Source organism: Akebia trifoliata, chromosome 2 (assembly GCF_017979445.1).
Source record: "Akebia trifoliata isolate Shusen 1 chromosome 2, ASM1797944v1, whole genome shotgun sequence".
Classification (NCBI taxonomy): Eukaryota; Viridiplantae; Streptophyta; class Magnoliopsida; order Ranunculales; family Lardizabalaceae; genus Akebia; species Akebia trifoliata.
This window is the reverse complement of record NC_141376.1, coordinates 8,676,676-8,694,607: the sequence shown is the minus strand read 5'-3', so window position 1 is coordinate 8,694,607 and position 17,932 is coordinate 8,676,676. Positions and strand designations below refer to the sequence as shown.

Below are 17,932 nucleotides of genomic sequence, written 5' to 3'. Positions count from 1 at the left end.
AAGACACATAGGCAGACGAAGAGAGAGAGAGAGAGACAGAGTGAGAGAGAAAAAAGAAAAAAGAAAAACAAAGAAAGGATTTTGCCCTAAAGGCTGATACGCAAAACCCTGTGGCCAGGGCTGAAGAACTGCGCCGCTTAAACCCTAACTGAAAATCACAGCTTAGCCTTCAACTGTTTCAAATCCATCAAACAAAACTCGAACACTGGTTTTCGAATCCTCATATCTATCTCGAGTGATGGCGATGTGTTGGTGGAAGAATCGAGTTTTCTTCCTCTAGGACTCTATATCACACATGGAATCGCTCCAAGTGCACAAGAATAGCTCCGTCGATTGGAAACCATCACCAGTCGTAGCCCTAGCCACCAGTATCGATGATTCTCAAGTCGCTGCAGCTCGCGAAGATGGATCTCTCGAGATTTGGCTCGTTTCACCCGGTTCAGTTGGTTGGCACTGTCAGTTGGTATATTTTTCACACCACTTTTCACATTTTTATGGTTATTTGTCGAGTTTTAGGTTGTTTGCATTAGTGTAAATGTTTGTTTTGATGTGTAGACGATCCATGGAGATTCTAATTCAAGAGTGTCTTCGTTGGTTTGGTGTCGTTCGAGTTCGAAAAGTATGCCTTTAGGTCGGTTGTTGTCGTCTAGCATCGATGGATCGATTTCAGAGTGGGATCTTTTTGACTTGAAGCAAAAGGTATTATGATTTTTTTATGTGTATGTTTATGTAACATGTTTTTACTTCAGATAGTTGTGTAGAACATGTCGGAAACACTCGGGTTCGCTTTAAAGAAAACTAGGAAAGTGTGTTCTCAATCTGCAAATATTACCAATTTATACTTTTATCTAATTAGAGAATCGTTCATACCATTTGCATTGTTGTAAAATATGCATCTATGGTGCTATTTGGTCGTTCATTGAGTTGCAATTTGCACCAAAGTCTAGAATATTCACGAATCCCCATGTTCCTAACATATGAAATCTCTATCGATGGTATCTACCTAGGAAGCAAATTAATTAGAGTTTCAATGTGAGCATTCGGAGAAGTTTTTATTCTTGGGTGTGTAAGTATAAAGATTCATTATTATAATGGAGAGGGAAGAGTACAAGCCCAAAGGTCAAGGTGATTACCTATACAAAAGGAAAGAAACAAATGTGAACAACACAGCAATAAGGTCTTGCTACATCTCTTCTCGACTTATTGTTCCCCACCTCAAATAAATTCCTTAGATAAAAAGCCTCAAAATTCTTTAAATAATTTGCTCCAGAATAAAATGAGGCCTAAAATGCTAATGAAAGGTTTTCCATTTGAAAATTCTGTGTCATCAAAGATGAATCTGTTCTTGTCTTTCCAAATTCCCCAACAAACCATAAATAGTAGCAAGCTTCATAGGATTTTCTTTTGGAATATACAGTCTATGGAGTATCAACTTTGGAAAAGAGCAAAGGTGGATTTGGAAAAATCCAACTGATTCCTATAAGAAACAAGTGCTTGTGCGAGACCTATGCCTCCAGATGTGCATAAGGACGAGACACAAAATGCCTCCAGATGCGCATTGGGCTACAGTACTTACTTAAAATAGTTATGCATTTGATGCTTATGCCTTGTGCCTCAAGACACTGGTCTAGCTGAACAACTTGTCTCATGTCTGAACGCTTGAAAACAGTGAGACACATAATCTTGGACCGAATATATCTCGATAATTTACTGTGAATATGACTATAAATTCACCATTAGCCTTGCATAAAGAGCAAACGTTAAATAAGGAGCAATAAGATGATTCAAGGTTGGAAACTTATTTGAGGCCGTTGTCCAATTAAAAATGCCACCAAAGTTTCATATTGAACTTTTGGATGTCTTTTCATACATTGAAATCATACAGAGATCTAACTATACTACTTTCCCATACCGAATCCATTCAATAAGTATATGGGTTTCTAAGAGCCAAGGCGCGAGGAAACACTTTCAACCACAAGTTCTCAATTGACTTATTTGCTGCCTCATATGGACATAAGGTTTTCACTTGGGAATAATAACTCTATTTTACTTGATGCAGTGTTGTATTTTTTGGATAAGTGAAAAAAATCATTGTAGTGTGGTTAACAGCAAAAGGCGCAAGGCACAAGCATGGGTGAAGTAAGGCACAATAAAATTATAATATAGTTATAAACTTATAAAATAAAATAAAATAATGAAAGATGTGCTCTAGATGTTTTACAATTATAACATGTATTAATGAGTTTATAAACAAGTTAAAGTATTCAGAAAAATTAGAGGAAGAACAAGAAGAAAGGAGGAAGAAAAAGTAGAAGCTAGCAAGCAACGCGTGTTGTTGCTAATACAATAGAGCAACAACTAGGTCAGCAACATGTTGTTTAACCTGGCTCTAAAGGGGTGGTCTCTATCTTGGACTGGCCCTATACCTATTGGGCCTAATTTGACTAAGTGCTTATTTTGCCCTAAAGGAACTAGGTCGAATAAAATGACAAAATGTAGAATTCAACAATGTTAATAGTAAAAAATTGTACTTCCAAATAAATTTTTTGTGTATGCAACGATTGAACAATCAAATCTGAAATTGTTTTATTATTTAAATAGAATATATTTATTTTATTCAGTTTTTATTGAGATGTGCACCTGATGCGCCTTGACTGAAGCACAGTCAAAGCGTGCGTTTTGGTATGGTTCACATACATTGCCTCGCTTCACATGTATTAAGGTGCCTTTAGTGTGCCCTGCCTTGAGGCGTGCTTGAAGCACACTAAGGCGCTCGCCTTGGCTATGCTAATTCAGTGAAATCAAAATGATAAAAATAGAGGTGGTCGAGAAGACCTATCCTTACAAGACAGAAGAAGAAAAAAACCAATAATCATACACGAGAGCAACCGAGGAATTTACACGAGGTTACATTTAGATGTTATACTATGGAAGGAAGATCTTCTTGTAGTTGCATATACTTATCAGTGGTTGTCTCATGTCTGTTTTTTTTATTCTTCGAAAAATAAGAAAGCAAGGTGTTGGTCTGTATGTTTTTAAGAGTTCATACTTATATTCTCTTTCATAGTTCTTCTTTAGGTGTGTTACTTACAATTTTGATATTTGGTTGTGAATTCATCATTGGGGCACTTGTCTTACTTTATTTGTATTGTGCAGATTTTGCTAGATTCAATTGGGGTATCAATTTGGCAGATGGCTGTAGACCCCTTAGATGATTCAGTACTCTCTGCACGAGATAATTCCCGAAAAGCAGTTAATGGATATGCGGATAAAAAAGCTGGAGATCATGATGATGATGAAACTAGTGAAAGTGATGATGATGACTCTGCTGAACTTCATGCGCAACCAATTGTTGAAAATCAACGTGTGGCCATTGGCTGCGATGATGGTTGTGTACGAGTATATACTGTCTCTGATTCAGATGGATTAGCATACAGTAGATCATTGCCTAGGGTTAGTGGTAAGATTTCTATTTTTATGAGTATTTTCTTTTTGTTGCTTGGTATTGCATCTAGAAAATTTGCTAATAGGGTCCAGTATAGGATAATGATGATTGTCACCAAGAAAATCATTGCTTATGGGTTAATTGGCAGGTCGTGTTTTAAGTGTTGCATGGAGTCTTGATGCAAAGCTTATATTTTCTGGGAGTAGCGACGGGTATGTTTGATTTGTTGATGATGTTATTATACATGAGTTCTTTGTTTCTCCATTGACTTATATCTCACAAGACATCTCTTTCATATATTGTGCCATTGTTGTTCTTGCTTTAAGGTGTTATGAATAGATTCTTTTCTTGCCTACATAATAATTGATATTTGCAGGTTCATAAGATGCTGGGACTCTAAATCGGCTCATGAGATCTATAGGGTAACGGTTGGACTTGGAGGCTTGGGTAGTGTACCTGAGCTTTGTGTATGGTCCTTACTCGTACTAAGGTAAAATGGAAAGTCTTTTTTTGAGATGTGGTTTTGAATATTGCAGCACTTGAAATCTCTGATTATTAAACTCAGACGCTTTCAGGTCTGGAACCCTTGTTAGTGCAGATAGTACCGGTAGTGTTCAGTTTTGGGACAGTCAGCATGGAACCCATTTGCAGGCACATACTTTCCACAAGGGTGATGTTAATGTTTTGGCTGCAGATCCCAGCCATAACAGGGTATTTTCAGCTGGTGCTGATGGTCAGGTATGGATTATGGTTGCTTTTAGCAGTATAAATCATTTGATTGTTTCTTTATGGTGGTTCACTGAACTTGTATGAAAATGGTATTCAAGTATCTAAATCCAAATTAAACCTAGTACTTTATGAATTATATTTCTTGCATCAAGGATTTAACGGGTAGGTTCAACTCACAACTCCAACTCTCAATATCACACATGAGCCATTTTATGAAATTTCCTGGCAGTGTAAAGCCAATGCTTTATTCGAACATTGACATGAAGTTAATACTTTCTCCAGTCATGGTGTTGAACAAAATTTTATGTTGTCCGGGATCCCAAGCAGTTTTGCTGATATCATACTTGGGTGTTTGTGAGGTAATTAAAAGTGTTAGGGGCACCTCTGGCCAGATTTTTTTTTTGTGTGTGTGTACAACAGCAGCAACAAAGCCTTGTCCAAAAGATTTGGTGTATGCTAAACAAATCTTGTTCCTCCACTCCACACTCTCCAGAGCCCAGCCTTCTGCTACTGAAAGTAAGTTCATGTGTGTTTTCACGATCTCCATCCATGTTCTTTTGTGTCTTCTTCGCACTCTTCTAGGACCTTCAACTTGAATATTTCTATTTCTTCTAGCCGGGGCTGTACTCAGCTGTTGTAGATGCTCAAATGACCTGAGTTGATTCTCTCTTTGTTATCGCCTAGTGGAGCTACTCATGTATTTTCTTGAATGCATTCAGTTCAAATTTTATCTTTCCTAGGATTTACACTTGTTCATCTCAAATTCTCAATATTCTCATCTCTGTTACGCTCTCTGCTCAATTTATTAATGTGATGCTTTGTTACTACCTAACATTCAGCTTTATAAAACATAGCTTCTCTTACTACCGTCTTTATAAAATTTTGTCTTTTAATTTGATTGGTAAGCATGTCTTTTATATATATACACACACACACACACTTATAATTATAGTCGATATATAATTTCATTGAAATGACCGTTTGGCATCATAAATATAATTGTCAAATTTTTTTCCTTTTTCGGCTTTTCAGGAAAAAAATGTTTTAGAAAACAACTAATCCACACATATTCAAGGATTTTAGGGCGTTTTCATCTTCAAAATGGGTTGTATCGGGGTTTCTTTTTCTGTATTTAGGTTTACAGGTATGTAACCCTAAGAGTTTCACCTTAAAAAAATGACTGAGATACCCTCAGTAAGAGCATCTTGGTTTTGTGTTGATTTGTATGGATGTCGAGGCCTTGCCTAAGGTTAGGGAGTGAGATGGCATCACATCTTGTTGCCTAGAGTGCTGTTCTCGCCTTCAATAACTCTGGCTCAGTTATTGGCTGAATAATATGCTCATGAGGTTGAGAAGCTGTGGAGGCATTAGCTTGCAAAGCCACACTGCATAATTTTTAGTTCAGCATTTCTGACCATGAGGCTTTGTGATCAGTAGGTTGAACACATCTTCCTGTGTACTTGATTAAGTGCTGTATTGCACTCGTAGTGTTGGTAGTTACATGTCTAAGAAATCATTGTTTAATGCTCCAATTAAATTTTGGAAATTTTTTTGCATTTTTTTCTGGAATATTCGATGGTGTGATCCTTTTTTTAATAAAAATTATTACAAGTAAATGCTAATTTTATAAATTGAAGTGGTTGAGATGACCGGTGAAAGTACAAACAGAAACTTAAAAAGCTTCTACTTTTTTGTTGAATGAAATCAATTACTGCTCTGGCACATTTAAAGAACAATAGAACTTTTGGCTTTATGTACTATTTAACCAAAAGTAATTGATTATTTGATTTCTCTTGCTTGTAGGTTATCTTATATAAGCTCTCTAGTGACACAACTGGGTCTCACACCAACAGGTCTTCTACAGAACTAATAAGGAAATGGGTCTATGTTGGTTATCTAAGAGCTCATACCCACGATGTCAGGGCCTTGACAATGGCTGTACCTATCAGTAGAGAAGGTTGGTTTGTCCATGATATTTTTCTACCTCAGGATTGCTTGAGTCGTTAGCTGAATCCTGTTCTTCAATTTAGTTTCATCTAAACCCATGTTTTCTCTGAATTCACGAGTTTCCAAATATTAAACTTTTACTTCCTTTCTGGTCTTCCTATTGCCCCTTCTAATTGCGATTATTATGTCTTTGTTGTATATCACAATGCCATCTCAATTTATTTTCTCTTTGGTAATTATATTGTGCTTGTTTTTGATAGATTCATTGCCAGATGAAAAGGTAACAAGGGTTCGTCGTCATGAGAAACCCATCGATTTCAGTTATCATAGATGGGCCCATTTGGGAGTTCCCATGCTTATCTCGGCTGGTGACGATACAAAGCTCTTTGCTTACTCTGCCAAGGAGTTCACCAGGTTCGCTCCGCATGATATCTGTCCTGCACCTCAAAGAGTGCCCATTCAGTTGGTGCATAATACAGTAATAGATGGTGCTTCTCTAATGTTAGTTCAGTGCTCTAGTACGTTGGATATTTTACGTGTTCAAATAAAGAATGCCACTGTTCTTGATAAGGGTTCTGGGAGGAGCACAACCACAGAATTGCTTGCTCGGGTTAAGAGCAAGGCATCTAGGAAGATTGTTTGTAGCACCGTCTCTTGTTCAGGGACATTCTTTGCATACTCTGATCATGCGAAGCCTAGCCTGTTTGAATTGAAGTGTTCTGAAGTTGGAAAGAAGGCATGGTCTGTCAATAGAAGGCAGCTACCTCGAAAACTACCATTTGCCCATTCTATGGTTTTTAGCTCTGATTCTTCTCGGTTGATGATAGCAGGCCATGATAGAAAGATATATGTAAGCTCTCCACCTGATATGTTGAGTTATTTATTATTTATTATTTAGCACTTAGATTGAGTTCGTTGGACATGATTTGAACTTGGATTTTATATTGGAGTAAAGCTCGCATGTTGTTGTGAGGTAAATCTATGGTCAACTTGGTGGTATGATTCAAATAATGTCTGATAGGCATTTATGTACTAGTAGGATGAAATCAGTACTATAAAATATGTGGGACCCAGTGAATGATAGTTTCAGATCCCTTTCATATGTTCTCTATGTCAAAGCTCTATTTATAGATTGTATCACAATTCATTAAGACAAGTTTATAAATTTTTTCCAACTTATGCACGTAGCTTGTATGAAGACTTTGAAATTATTCTTTATCTGCATTGAAATAAGGGCTTATTGTGGATCAAGTTGTGTTTTCATTACTTTACCCTTCTCTTATGTTCCAGGTCGTGGATGTGGGAAGTGCAGAACTGTTGCACACCTTCATACCTAGCCGGAAGGAGGATGACGATAATTTACCACCTACTGAGCCTCCCATCACAAAAATGTTTACCAGTTCAGATGGTCAGTGGCTAGCTGCAGTCAACTGCTTCGGAGACATATATTTATTTAATCTTGAGATACAAAGGTGAGGAATTTCACTGTTATAAAATTTCTTTATTGATGCTACTACTTTTTTCTTATCTGAAGCTCTTAGTATCAGATATGTATGCTTTTGAAGGAGCTTCATGGAATTGTATTGTGTACTTAAAGAATTTCCAGGCAAGTAAATAAAAAATCCTAGAAAGTTGAGTACAGAGAATTTTCTGCAGAGATGGCAAAACAGATCGTCAGATACATCACAGGCCCTAAACTGATAAATCTTAGACAATTTTTCTTTCTTAATTTCTGTCTCTCTAGCTTGATTATACACCATTAACTTAATCCTTATGTAACATTTACACAATTATTTTCATAGGGAAAAAGTTGTGTTTGCTGAGTGAACAAAACTTTTTCTGTCAACTCCATACAGTATACACAATCAAAGTAGAAAATGAAGAACAAGTAGAAGAGAAAAGTGGATAGTGAAAAATCTGTATTTCTAACTCTACTACTATTACTTAACAACACACACTCAATAACTATTATTTATATGGGTTCTATATTGTATAAATGTTCTTAATGTGTTGTAGCAAAAAAAGAGAGGATTATTTGGAGTACGGATGCCAACGAGCCCAACTTAGACAATTACACAGAATGTCTGAGAATCTGAAATTTGTTCACTTGGTTTGATGTGTGAAGTGTGGATTATTTCTCTCACTGGATGCTGTTTTCTCACTAAAACTTCACTATGCTTGGTATGCCGAGTATTGCATTCGATCTTGTCTGACATTATCTCAACTTTATAGATCATTAATACACATTTACCCCTTTTTTTCCCTCTCTTGTATTCTATATACTCTCGGCACGATTTTTGATGCAATAGGTTCACGTTTGGTTGAAACAGGCAGCACTGGTTCATATCCAGATTGGATGGGGCTTCTGTCACTGCTGGGGGGTTTCCTCCCAATAATAGCAATGTGCTCATCATCACAACCTCAGTAAATCAAGTGTATGCTTTTGATGTGGAGGCTAAGCAATTGGGTGAATGGTCAAGGCGTCACACATCTGTTCTACCCAGAAGATTTCAGGAATTTCCAGGGGAGGTGGTTGGGCTTTCCTTTCCGCCCTCTTCGAGTTCAACTTCTGTTATTATTTACAGTGCCAGGTGCGCTCAGCGTCCTTTGCATTCTTACGATGTTTATAAGTGTAGATATTTGAATATTGGTTTATGTGATCCTTTGCTTGATTTTCTATGTTTAGGGCAATGTGCTTGATTGACTTTGGAATGCCAGTAGATCAAGATGAAGACAACGGTGATTTAATAAATGGTTTTGATTTATCATCTAAGAAGGGGCGAAATTTATCCAACAATGCAGGAGTGAAGCGTAAAAGGAAGGATTTTATTCTACAACGTAAGCACGAAAGGAGAAAGAATTTTGATTTTAGTGCTTTTAGAGATCCTGTTCAATTTGTCGGACACCTATCAGAAAATACCTTGTTAGCCATAGATAAACCATGGAGGGAAGTAGTTCAGACATTTGATGCTCCAGTTCATAGACATATTTTTGGGACCTAGCCTGCCCTTGTTGGCTAGTTTAACAGCACACGAGGGACTTCAAATGTTGCTGGCCCAGTTCATAGACATATTTTTGGGACCTAGCCTGCCCTTGTAGGCTAGTTTACAGCAAATGAGGGACTTTAAATGTTGCCCTGATCCCATTTTCTGGTTGGTCGGTCACCCGAGGGTCAAAAGAATAATGCCTAAATTATTGGTTAGTAGTTTTGAATTAATATGTTTCATTAGTTTTCTTTTTATTTATTATTTCACAGCATTTAACAATTTGAGTTTTCACCTGTCTGTTTTGGTTGACACTTGTTTTTTGTATTTGTACTTCGGATGACAGGTTGGTACAAATTTATTTAAAGGTTCAGTTTCGTTCATTCCAAATATTAGTGAATTGGTTCTAGGAAAGCTTAAGCAAGATTCTGGAAAATTTTACTTTAAATTGAAGTTAAACTCCCTCGTGGAATTTTAAGCAGAAAATTAGTTTCAACCTTCGTCACTTTGCCTTTTGTAGATTGACAATAGAATGGTCTTTGACATACCACCACCACCACCACCACCACGTACAATCCTAATGTGTAGACATACGGAAGACATCATCGTTTTCTTTTACATCATTTCTTTTGAGTGTACTCTAGTGTTACCAAAATTATGGTCTTCAATAGGGTAAAGTACGGCCATTTGAAATCAGCTCCACGACCCATTTCTTTAATCAATTCTCAACTGGAAAAAAGAAGAAAAACCTGGTATTTTTTACAATAAAATGTTAGTGTGTTATATTTTATGCCAACTACATATCAACTTGACCATTTATGAGTTGTTGCAATATCATTGTCATTCTTATTTACAAAATAATATTAAATCTTATTATTAGATATTCATTAATTACTAGGTTATATAATACTGAGGTTAAACCTCTCATGTCATAACTCATAAGAAGAGATTTTCAAAGTAAATGATGCTATTCAAATCAAACCAATAGCAGTTGCAGATTCTTAACAAATAATTGGTGAATAAATGGATCTATACTTTAAAGAATCTATTGGAACCTATTGACATATCTGCATGTCTAAGCTAATAATAGAAAGTTAAAGAGACAGTCTTGTTTGTTGATAATCTCAGACCTATCTATCGAATATTTGTTAATACGTAATTTGATTGAACACTACTCGAACATGTTTCTTCTGCTCAGAAACGAAATATTCCAAATGTTTTTGTCCATTGTTGGACAATTTGTATGGATCTCTTTGTACTAGAAATAAAAGGTTAAAACTATTTCTTTTGACTCTTTCAAATTTATCTCATATTAATAAACTATTGAAGGCCATATTTATCACATTCTCAACCTACAAAAACATGTGCATAATGCTATGATATTTACCACGACGTTTCCATTTACTATCTCATTATTAATATTGGAACTTTTTCCTACTGTCATGCATTCCTGAGTTTCAAAACTGGAGAAAGGGGTTTGTTGTCATCTCTCATGGACATACAAACACTAGTTAATGTTTGTATGTGTGTATTAGAGAGTGTTAAAATTCTACTAGTCGTACACCAAGCTTTAAAAATGTCGTCTTGAGGCAATGTTCTTGTAAGCAAAAAAAACCGAAAGGCTCTCTACCTGAAATATTATTAGATATTGAAACTTGGACTTTGGTCTTATGTTCTAATGGAAAATCAGGTTAGGATCTTTGACCTTTGCTTAATGTCCACTTAAAGGCGTAAAGATGTAATTGTACCGAAAGTTTTTTGTTTTCTTCTATTAGTATGGATCAGTACAATGTGGGGCTGAATCTGTGTTGATTGTGGCAGAGTGCACGCATGTGCATCTGTACTGTTTCAATGTACATGTGAGCTGCACCTAACATATAAGTAAAATTTGCAGGTTTCATACAAGTAAAAATTGCTTGTGTTTTGATTAAGGGGTAGAATGACTAAAAGATTTTGATTCCCATTTATATGAGACAATACTTATCATCATTGCTATATATTTAATTAGCATGTTTTTAGCTTTATTTTTCCTTTGTTTTTTGGTTACTTTGGTTGAGATTTTGTACATGTCTTCATATGAAGGAGAGAGGCCAAGGGTGTGAACATTCCAAACTCCCAAATGCATTCTTTTTTTCTTTCTCTTTCCCCATCACGGTTATCAATGCTTTTTAGCAGACATGGAATTATCAGAGAATGATTAAATTAATAAAATAAATGAAGTAAATTAAAAAAGAAAAAAGAAAAAAAAAAACACCCATAATGCATGACACCTACCCAATGACACCTTCAAAGCAGACAAGTCTAGGAGGGGAAAAACAAGATATAAATAATGAGTAAATATAAAAATATTATTTAAATAAATGGGATCTTTCCAAAATTAGACTGTGAGATCATATTATATTAATTTGGGCATGTTCTATTGGGTCAGGAAGATCTTAGGCAAGATCTTTGGGCTTGAAAGTGTCCTGAGAAGATAGATACAGCATATGCCAACATTAACTTTGGCATTTTCTTCTGATCTCTGCACTCTGATCTAAATGCCCATCACCCGTCATCCTATATACTCTCTTATCCAATTTTTTCACTTGGATTAAGCCTGAATTTTACTTCATTAAAAAAATATTTAGAGTACAAGGAAGGACTAAGGAGCCTTGACTGGACACTGGGGTCCTTGTCTTTTCAGAACCTTAGTCCTTTCCGGGATTTGGTTCTACATATATAAAGTCTTTCAATAAAAAAAACAAGGGATAAAACCAGCCAAAATAGATTTAATTATCTCTGTTTTCTTTGGATCATATCTCTTGTGAAGTAACCTTCAAAGGGTTGTAGTCTTTTGGTCTTTTTTTCTTTTTCTTTTTGTGTAAAGTGAGACTGAGAGTGATATGGCATAGGAAGACTTTAGTACGTGTAAATGCTAGAATGCCAGATTTACCAAATTTACCCACCCCATTGGTTTTTAGCTTTGTCTGGCAAACCCCAAGTGTAGAAAAAAATTGGGTTTTTGATTTGGGACATGGTCTGTGTTGATGACAACCACTTTCTCTGCAAATATGGACAGTGCTCTTCAATGGAGAATACAACTTTGAGTCTCAGAGACACCCTGTTATTGAAAAGGACTATTGGGTTTCTTGACGCTTCTTCTATTAGAACTTCTCTCTTTTTTAATCTTTTCGTGGTTATATCTTAAAGAATAATGTATAAAACTCTGATTTTATCAAATTTATTTAGTAATCTTTATATAGAATTTATGATCAATGTAGAGAGAGAGAGAGAGATGGAGCATGGGCACCTTCTGAAACTATGTGTGTGCATGGACAGGTCTGCAAAGAAGACCATTGGCCTCAATTGTTACCATCACTCATGACAAGAAATTAAATTTGAATAACATAATAAATTTATTTCTCTCTTTTTTTTTCTTCTTGCTTTCAGGTTATTTCCCAAAGCATTGACAAGACAAAGAGGAAAAAAAAAAAGACAGAAGAAAGGGAACAGAATCACTGAGATATAATTCTATTTTTATTTTCAACCCTCTCATCTCTTATTGAGTAGAAGAAGCATCAGTTGGAGTGATAGAGGATATCACCATATCTCATTTCCACTTTCTTCCTTGCAAATCTTCTGTGAAGAGAGAACAAAAAGAAAACAAAGAGATTTAATAAGCATTGTACCTATGAACCTTTATACATTATTAGATAAATTAAGTCAAAGCCTAACCTAAAGACCCAATTACATGTTTTGCTGAGGTTGGTTTTTCAGGCACAGAGGACTTTAAGTAACCAAAATGCTTCTGGAATGAAGATCTTCCCTATAAAGAATATATATCGTAGTTAGAAGATATTAGTCTTAAGGAAGAAAAAACAAACATAAAGAGAGAGAAGGCAAGACAAGTACCTTGGAATGAGTTGTAGAGATGGATTGCAAGAAATCTGAGGCATTCTCCCTTGAACTTTGATGGTTGGTAGCAGTGAAATTCTTCTGCCAAAACATCAAGAACCCATTAATAATAATGCAAAAACAGTCTACTTCTCTACATTTCTCCCCTAATTAGTGTGTGTTTTACTCTAAACTTGCCTGGGAAAAGCTAATGACAGGAGAACTAGCAGTGTCATCAAGAAGAGAAGAGTGTTGTTGTGGTTTGATTTTCTGTCTTTTGCTTCTCTTCTTCACTAATTCAGTAGCTGAAGAACATAAACACCCATTTTCATCAAAGAAGTAGTCCTCATCTTCATGAAAATGTGGAGGCCCAGAAGATGCATCAGAAACCATAGATAAGTCCTCTTCATCATCCTCTTTTGCTACTTTTGTTTTAAATTCATCAACAACAAACCCATTACTTCTCTTGTAAGAATTTGGAGAAACAAAGGAGTGGTCTAAATACATAGTCCAACCAGATTCACACCCACTACTACATTCTGAGCCCATTCCACTCATTCTCAGCCTCTCTTCAAAGAAACCCAAAATGGGTTTTCTACTTTCAACTACTTTTTTTGAACAAAGAGTTATGAATTGGATGAAATTTAAATGAGATTGAAATGGGTCTGCCCTTAATAGTTTTTTCCTTCTAAGTAGGACAAGAGAAGAAACAGCGGAGTGAGGAAAAAAAAAAAAACCAACAGAATCAAAACCAAATCTTAGACTTACTTTTGTCCTGAGGTTTGCTACCTTATTTATCTCACAAAATGAATGAATCAAATAAACTTAGCTGAGTTGGTTTTGTAGGTGAGTGAAGGGTGGGTTTGTGAGAGAGAGGATGGAAGAAGAGATGGAGCCACAACGCCTTCACATGCAATACAGCGAGGCACTGTGTACGCTCTAAACAAAACCGAGTACACGTCCATTATTTCAAATCCCGTGAACAGGAAAGTTGTAATCTGTGACCCTTTTGTCTCCAACCAACTACATACTTTGGTTTTTAAGTAAGTGTGTGGGGTCCACTCACCACCCCTACACTATGAATTAGTTTGATTGGTGATTTCTAAATCATGGGGCCTTAGAAATCATCCACGGGTACTTTTTTTTATAAATACAATGGACAGTAATCACTAATCAGGCTGATTATTTGATTGTATCAGAAGAGAAAGTTTACAATGATTTCAGGAGTTGGGTAGCCATACAACTCCCTGGTGTAGAGGATCCAATCTTTGAACGTGACGTGGGAATATTTGGAACGGAAAGCCAAAAGTAGAGAGAGAAAGTGGATGTCGTTGACGTCTTTGGATTTTACACTAATGCTGGGGTGACATTTGATTTACTGAGATTCTTACATTTGTGACGTGGAGGTGCGTACGTAACAGCAGATGTGTTTATACTCGTACCTCGAGAAAATAACATCTACAGTTATATGCTCGCCTCCACGTCAGAAATGTAAAAATCGCACCCTGCACGACTCTTGTTAATAAATTAATTAATAATGGACTTACTTTATTGATCTCTAATTTGTTTTGTTTGTGGGGGTATTTTAAAATTGAGTCGTGGTGACAAAAACTCGTGATGGTGCATACATAACTGTAGATGCTTTTCCGTGAGATACGAATAAAAAGCATCTACAGTTACATACGCATCACCACATCATTTTTGTCACCTTTGCATTTCCGTTTGTATCATTTCAACATAATCCTTTAAAAGTTTGAAAAGATCTAAATTGAATGAAAAAAAGGGCGGAGTTAAGTGAGACACATGTTCTACCTCGTGTGAGAGAGAAAGAGAGATTGTGTGAGTCTCGTGGTTGACTACAATTTTAATAAATGCACATGTGACCACGTTAATCAAATAGTGTGGTTTTCATATGCCCCTTTTGATGCACACCCCCGACGTGGCATGGGTTAGAATCATAAGTTTTTTATTCTTGGGATATACAATTGAACATCCTTAAATATGTGTAGTATCTATCCCAAGGAAAGAATCTATGAATCTGACACATGCCACGTTAGGGGACATGTGTAAGTGGAGGCTCTAGAAAATCATTATTCTTATCCAATTCCAATTCTTTTACCTTTTAGAAAAGGAATATATTTCTTCACGTGCAGATCTAGACCATGACAAAGAATAATCCATATCAATGTTACCTAATTTGTTACTACTAGTTGGAATCACAAATCAAATCGAACTAGTTCGTGGTACAATTTGTACTGAGTTCATAAAATCAAGCAAATTATAAATCCATTGAATTTTGATTGGGTTCGATGAACCAAATAATTTTTTAATTATTTCGGGAGACTAAGCCAATTTATTATATATTTTTTTCATTGTTTATATTCAAAATTTGAATTATTTTATTTTTGTTTAACTTAGAATTTTTAAACATTACGATTGTACTTATAATTTCTATACTTGAATTATATATAAATAGATTTATCGAGTAGACGTATCTGTTGTAATTTTATTACAAAAACTCCACTACTTTATCAAGTTTGTTACTCAAACAAACCTTACTATATGAATCATGCTATCATGAGTAAATTAGTAAGATTTCAAATCTTACTAGGGTCGTTGGGCCCACATGGATTATCAAATTAGCAATCCAACAATATAGCCTTCTAGATTTCATGGAAAATCTCAGATTAAAAAGAAAAAAATTCAAAAAAAAAGGGGATGTTTTTTAGTTTTAATTGTATGTGTTGAAAATGGATAGCTACTAAACTCCCAAATTTAAAACTAAAATTGAACAGTGAAAATTAATTATTATTTTTTTAAAATTTCTTAGAATTTTGTCTTTTATAACCCAATTGCATCAGATCATGTTTTTGTATGCTAAAAATTGATGAGGTTATAATCCACTCCAAGGTATATTAACTAAAAAATTAACCGCATAAATTTGAATTTTATGACGTGGATCCCCACTCCAAAGTTTGCTCGGTCACAAACTCGATAAAGGGAAGTTTAGTGGGTAACAAGCTTAGTTTTTGTAATAAAAATGCAACAATTAGGTTTGTAGGATGAATCTCTCTAATACATACACACAAACAAATCAAGCTAGCAAATCAATCTAAGAAATCCAAGTGAGCCAAGAAACGAATTATCTCTATCTACCCTACAAGTGGAATTCATTCTGGAATGGTGAACCCCGAACCTGAATTCTTGATTCCCCCCTTCCACGATCACTTATCCCTTCAAACCAATCTTCAATTTAGGCGTGGTGTGGTGCAATGTTGAGATTCGAAAAAATGATTAAGGATTATTGAATAAATCAATAAAAATATAAAAATATAATTTTTAACAGAGTTTGTCAAATAAATCAGAGGTTAAATTTTATGATTTTCTGCAAAATAAGAAAGAGTTGCAAAAATAAAAATGAAAAGATTAAGTTGAAGATGAAGGTATTTTGGTAATTTTGAACTTGTCTCTCATAGAAGATTGTGGTAAATGGGCTTGCTACAAATTTGAAAATCAAGTATATGCCAAAACTGAAAGGGTACATCAAATTTATACTATTTTTATTCATGTTACAGTGGAAGATATTTATCATTCGCACTGTTAGGGGATGGAATTTTACATGTCCTTGTGAGTGTACTTCCAAGAGATGCTTTTTTGGAAAATGGATTCTCAACTATGATTAATAAAATGATGGGTTTTCTTGTACACACGAAAACGACTCATTTCACTCACTTGCTAGTTATACTCATGTTAACTTTAAAATATCCCTTTGCACACACCTAACAATGTGTTTTAACCTTCATTTTTTATTTTATACACACCAACGGGTAGTAGACCATTTCTTCATCTCTCTCTCTCTCTGTCTCTCCTTCTTCTTTGCATCTTGAAAAATTTTAATTGAGGGTTTTAAGTTTTGAGTTTACTTATTTTTCTTACTGTAACACTTCTAATCGAATCGAAGCCGCTCACATGAAAAAGTTCTATTCGATAAGTACTTACTGAACCTGTTTAGTAATATTCAGTAGGTATCTAATGAATAAAATCTTCGAATTCTTTGATTCAAATTCATTGTTTTAAAATTTTATAGTGATTTTTCATTCTTTCTTGATGATTAAATGCAAAATAATAAAAAATAAAAATAATTAAAAAAAATAAGATATCTTGAAAAAAAAAACAAAATCTAAATCCTAATCTCTATTGATTCAACCTCTTCAATTTCTCACAAAATTTAAAAGGAGATAGATAATAATAATAATAAGAAGAAAAATAGGAGGAGGAGGGAGGAAGGAAGAAAAAGTGGGTTTTAGATTTTTTGTTCAGTTAGCAAAAATGTAAAGATAAAATGGTAATTAAAAAAAAAAAAAAAGTCACTTAAGTGATGCAATGAGCCCTTTCGATATGTGCAAATAGACCCACTCTTCTCAATAATGAAGGAACATGTGTTGTTTTTTCTTTTTTTAAATGTATCAAATTATCTAAACAAATGGAAAATAGATTTTTCAGAAAATTTTATTTTACTTGGAAAATAGGTTTTCTAGTAACTATGGCTGAAATGATCAAAACCAACCAGCTTGGCATGATTGCGTCCTTCCAACGTGCAATCATTGAAATGTGGGCCCCACCACGTATAAACTATCACTATTAAGTAAGTATCGTGTCACCAATACATATTATCATGTTTCTATCAAAGTTGTCAATGTCGATTTGGACATTGATGATTATGATAATCACCTCTTGGCACTATTCTACTCCTCGATCATCATTGATGATTGTAGTCTGTATAGTTAGATTTTTGCACTTCTAATCTATTGTCACCGTCTGTTATCTCGAGATTTGTGTCAATATCTGTGAGGATCACCTCACCACATCTGTCCGACCACACCGATCATGAGGACACAACACCAGGCCACTACCTCGGCCAAGGTCGAATGACTAACACTTAACAATTAGGATA

At 35.2% G+C, this 17,932-nt stretch overlaps 2 protein-coding genes across 5 annotated transcripts; one reads left to right on the top strand and one right to left on the bottom strand.

Moving 5' to 3' along the window:
• LOC147409346 (WD repeat-containing protein PCN-like) lies at positions 1–9,478 on the top strand. Its single transcript, XM_086427867.1, has 11 exons — positions 1–463; positions 556–699; positions 3,157–3,460; positions 3,594–3,657; positions 3,822–3,935; positions 4,021–4,183; positions 5,978–6,131; positions 6,382–6,971; positions 7,412–7,593; positions 8,452–8,712; positions 8,808–9,478. Exons 1-11 carry the CDS (start codon positions 296–298, stop codon positions 9,121–9,123), a joined length of 2,460 nt encoding a protein of 819 aa, XP_086283993.1. The 5' UTR covers positions 1–295; the 3' UTR covers positions 9,124–9,478.
• Positions 9,479–12,142: 2,664 nt separating this feature from the next.
• Positions 12,143–13,879, bottom strand: LOC147409345 (protein SOB FIVE-LIKE 5-like). 4 transcript variants are annotated; one of them, XM_086459245.1, is made up of 4 exons: positions 13,177–13,879; positions 12,997–13,080; positions 12,836–12,905; positions 12,143–12,723 (listed from the first exon to the last, which is right to left on the bottom strand). In XM_086459245.1, exons 1-3 carry the CDS (start codon positions 13,534–13,536, stop codon positions 12,858–12,860), a joined length of 492 nt encoding a protein of 163 aa, XP_086315371.1. In that variant the 5' UTR covers positions 13,537–13,879; the 3' UTR covers positions 12,143–12,723; positions 12,836–12,857. The 4 variants fall into 4 exon arrangements, with proteins under 4 accessions (XP_086315371.1, XP_086315363.1, XP_086315354.1 ...); XM_086459237.1 differs by having other exon boundaries at positions 12,144–12,723; positions 12,820–12,905; positions 13,177–13,878; XM_086459228.1 differs by having other exon boundaries at positions 12,150–12,723; positions 12,836–12,910.
• Positions 13,880–17,932: the final 4,053 nt, after the last annotated feature.